This window comes from Fulmarus glacialis, unplaced genomic scaffold, assembly GCF_000690835.1.
Source record: "Fulmarus glacialis isolate BGI_N327 unplaced genomic scaffold, ASM69083v1 scaffold12515, whole genome shotgun sequence".
Taxonomy (NCBI): Eukaryota; Metazoa; Chordata; class Aves; order Procellariiformes; family Procellariidae; genus Fulmarus; species Fulmarus glacialis.
The window spans coordinates 61,432-65,101 of record NW_009213748.1 but is presented as its reverse complement, the minus strand read 5'-3'; the positions used below and the strand labels follow the sequence as shown (position 1 = coordinate 65,101).

At 43.6% G+C, this 3,670-nt stretch overlaps 1 protein-coding gene across 1 annotated transcript in view; it reads left to right on the top strand.

Annotated features, from left to right (window-relative positions):
• The window catches only part of LOC104077165 (von Willebrand factor-like), a gene marked incomplete at both ends in the record, with an annotated part of 88,431 nt that overhangs the window by 29,436 nt on the left and 55,325 nt on the right, over window positions 1-3,670 (top strand). The window contains 1 exon segment of the mRNA XM_009578293.1: window positions 2,884-3,124. Coding sequence (XP_009576588.1) covers window positions 2,884-3,124 — 241 coding nt within the window.

The window sequence follows — 3,670 nt, the reverse complement described above, 5'->3', positions numbered from 1 at the left end:
AATTTCTTCATTGAAAGGATTAGTAAGCATTGGACCAGGCTGCCCAGGGAAGTGGTTGAGTCACCATCCCCGGAGGCATTTAAAAGATGTGTAGATGTGGCACTTAGGGACATGGTTTAGTGGCGGACTTGGCAGTGTTAGGTTAATGGTTGGATTTGATGATTTTAAGGGTCTTTTCCAACCTAAATGATTCTATGATTCTATGTCTTGTGTGTGTATATATGTATGTATTGTTTTGTGGCAAAGGGGGATCAGTCAATGGGTCCCTATATCTTCAGGTTTTAGGACCCATTGATAAGTCCAATATTTTCCTTAATGTGGTGGTGCTGGGGTAATTTATTGTCTTTGCATGGCTTCTGTGAGAGGATTTGTATGGGGTAAATCTAAGAGTGCTGGAGTAGTCAATAGGGAATTAAGGGCAGGCTCTGAGCAGCGTTTGAGGATAGCTACATTGCATAGTGGGGCTCAGCACACCGGCTGGTGCTGGTGGAGCAGCTGTGTTAAATCTAGTCCTGACAGGGTGCATCTTCACCCAGAGCCTCTGACCTCTGTGTGATTGCGTTTTCACCTTGTGCTACCAGAGAAACTGGTCAGGATTTATGCCTCTTTCACTCTGAGTTGAAAACCCACCCACAAGAAGCTGGATGAACTATCTGATGGATACACATTTTCCCAATGCTTTCCCACTATTTCCCATTTTATTCCTGGGGCAGGCTGAGCTTCAGAGCACAGCACTGAGTTGTTTCGGTTTTAAAGCAGGCATGCGTAAAGGCTAGATGCACCTCACCATTTCCTCTCATTTTCCTGGCAATAACGGGTTGTTTTTTTTTTAGCGACAGTGTATGACAAAGTGTACAGAAAACAGTCCCCTCCCAGGTCAGTTGTTTTGCCTTTTTGCTGTTAAAAACAGATGTTGCTGGGAGGTGATGGAGCAGTGTATTGGGACTTGGAGTGTGAATGTGGCATTGGGTAGCATAACTGGAAAAACAGGGGATGTTTCTAAAACCTTAGGAAGTGCATGGGCAGGTAAAATGAGTTACAAAGCTTTAGCTAAGAAAGGGATCCACTGCAAAGTTGTCCCTGTGGGCAGGGAGTGTTACCACTGACTAGAAAGTAGGACAGGATGTTGGGCTCAGTTATCCTATCCTTTTTGAATCTTGAAACTCTAGTAAACTGGTGTACCTGCCTGAAATCTGCCAAACCAGTTCCTTGTTTCCAGAGGTTCCTGTGTAGCAAATCAGTTTTGGCTGAGGATTCATGGTTGTCCTGCTTGCACATGCCTTTAGTGATGAAGGTTACTTTTAAAATGGTCCTCAGCCCTGGGCTGTGCCTGTTCAGTATTTGATTTACTGCAAAGATCGTGTTTATGTAAATTAGAAGCACTGTTCTGTGAATGGCTGCCAAAGACTCCTATAATGTGAGTGAATCTATCATCTATTTATTTCTGAGTTAGGATGTATTTACTCTGCCTACTGTGTTGATGAGCACACATAAATTTCTTGGGCTGTGTTGTGAAAGGTACGTTAAATAGTTTGGGCAACTGGTCCCAAACTTGGGAGATCTTTGCTCTGTAGAAGGCTTCAAGCCACCTGGGATACCTCTGAGCTGGATCCTCAAGTTAGGGGCTTACGCTCCCATGTATGGGACGTCAGGTGCCTCAACAGAAGTTGGGGAGATGTTGGTGCAACCATGCCTCTCTTCAGTAAGTAGGAGTAATTCTTCATTTCAGAAGAATTTTGTGAAGGTAAGCATTAAGCGTTGGTTAGCATGTAGGCCTTGCTTTGTCAGCCTCAGTGTTAGTTCAGCCCTTGCTACAGCCTTGCTATAGTTTTTCTTTTACTGCCATTGCTGCTACAGTTCCCAGGGGTGTGCGCTCACAGAAGAGAGGGTAGGGATTATCGGATCATTCTGCAGGGATGACAAGAGGAAGAGCTTTCTCTGTAACCCCTTGATCTTGGTTTTAGCACAGTACAAATGTGCCAACTTTTATTTGCAGCTGCTTCCCTCACTCTGCTGAACATCCTACCTCATCACCTTACAACTCTGGCCGTTTGCTTTGGAAGGTTGCTACAAACGACAGGTTTTGTAAATCCTGGTTATCAGGAGGCCTGTTAAAAACCCTTGATAATACTAAGTTTTCTTGTCTTCTGAAATGTGTTGTCATAGCTGCCACCTAGTGCCGATGCTGATGTATGCAGAAGAGATTGCCTCAAAATCAGCGCTGTAGAACTAAGTGGAAGTTTTATAAACAAAGAAGCCAAAAAGGCTCCAAAGGCCATAATTAGGTCTCCATAAAAACGAATTCATCATCAAAAATCGTTAGTACCCAAGGTTTGGCACCACAATCACTAAATGATGTCATTATTTGCACCTGTTTCCATAGAAATCACTGAGAGCTTCTGGGATGTGAGGCTTTAAACTATTGCAGCACCTGTTTATCAAGGCAGAAACCTACATTTCTACTTATTTTGACCAAATTGTCCCTAACCATGTTGCAAAGAGAGAGAAGTTTGAATGTGTACGTGACACTGGTAATGCTCCTAACTTGTAGATCCAAGTCATAGCAGAGGTTGGACAGAGCCCGTGTGTTTCATTCTGGATGAAATTTTGTGGATCGATTTCCATCGCAGTCATTGCAATCCAGTCCTGACATTGATTGAGAACTGCATGTAGTAAGGTTTTACTTGTGTATATATAAGCAGCGCCCTAGGCTTCACTGGTGCTGCAGAATTAAGGAGAAACAGTATAATACAGGCCTCCATCGATGAGTAAATTGAGTAAGTACGTTTTAATCTCCAGCTTCCCAGTCTGGTTTAGGCAGCTTTTCCTTTAGCTGACTTTGGATCAAATGCCAGTCTCCCTGATGTGCACATCATTCAACAGCGATGACCTGTCCTGAAGGCCAAGTGTACCGGCAGTGTGGGACGCCGTGCAACCAGACCTGCAGATCTCTGTCCTACCCAGATGAGGACTGTGATGAGCTCTGCATGGAAGGATGCTACTGTCCTCATGGGCACTACCTGGATGAGCGTGAGCAGTGCGTGCCAAAGTCCCACTGCTCTTGTTACTATGATGGTGAGATCTTCCAGCCAGAGGACGTCTTTTCGGATCATTACATCATGTGGTAAGTGCAATGTTCTTACACGCTGTCACTCAAATTTTTCGATAGCCTGAGCGGTTAACTGGTTCAGTTCCTCAGTTCCTTTACCTGCACTGAAACTAGTTTAAAAGAGGACAAAATTTTGCCTCCAACAAACAAAGTGGTGAGTTTTGCTGTTGCTTCTCTATCCATATAATTTCAAATGCCACCTTAGAAAACAGTACTAAGCCCTGTTCCATGAACAGTTCCTGCCAGTTTGAAATGGAGTTTAATTACTGACAGTAGCTACTTTGTAGGCTTTTAAAATGTCACTTTAATGTACTGAGATACATTTCTTACACATTAAAACCTAATTACCTCTATCAAAGATACAAATATTAAAATGTGTTTCTAACTGTTAAATTGAGTAGCGGTACACTGAGAGTAGGAATGTAATTGCGGGGTGGCTCCTGGCAAGCCCAGTTTTGGGAACAGTGTCTTCTTTTCTCCTCTACCAAAGAAGTCATAATTTGCAGGCACTAAGTGGTCCCTTACCTCTCTCCACAGCAGACCTGACTATTTTGCCCAGCT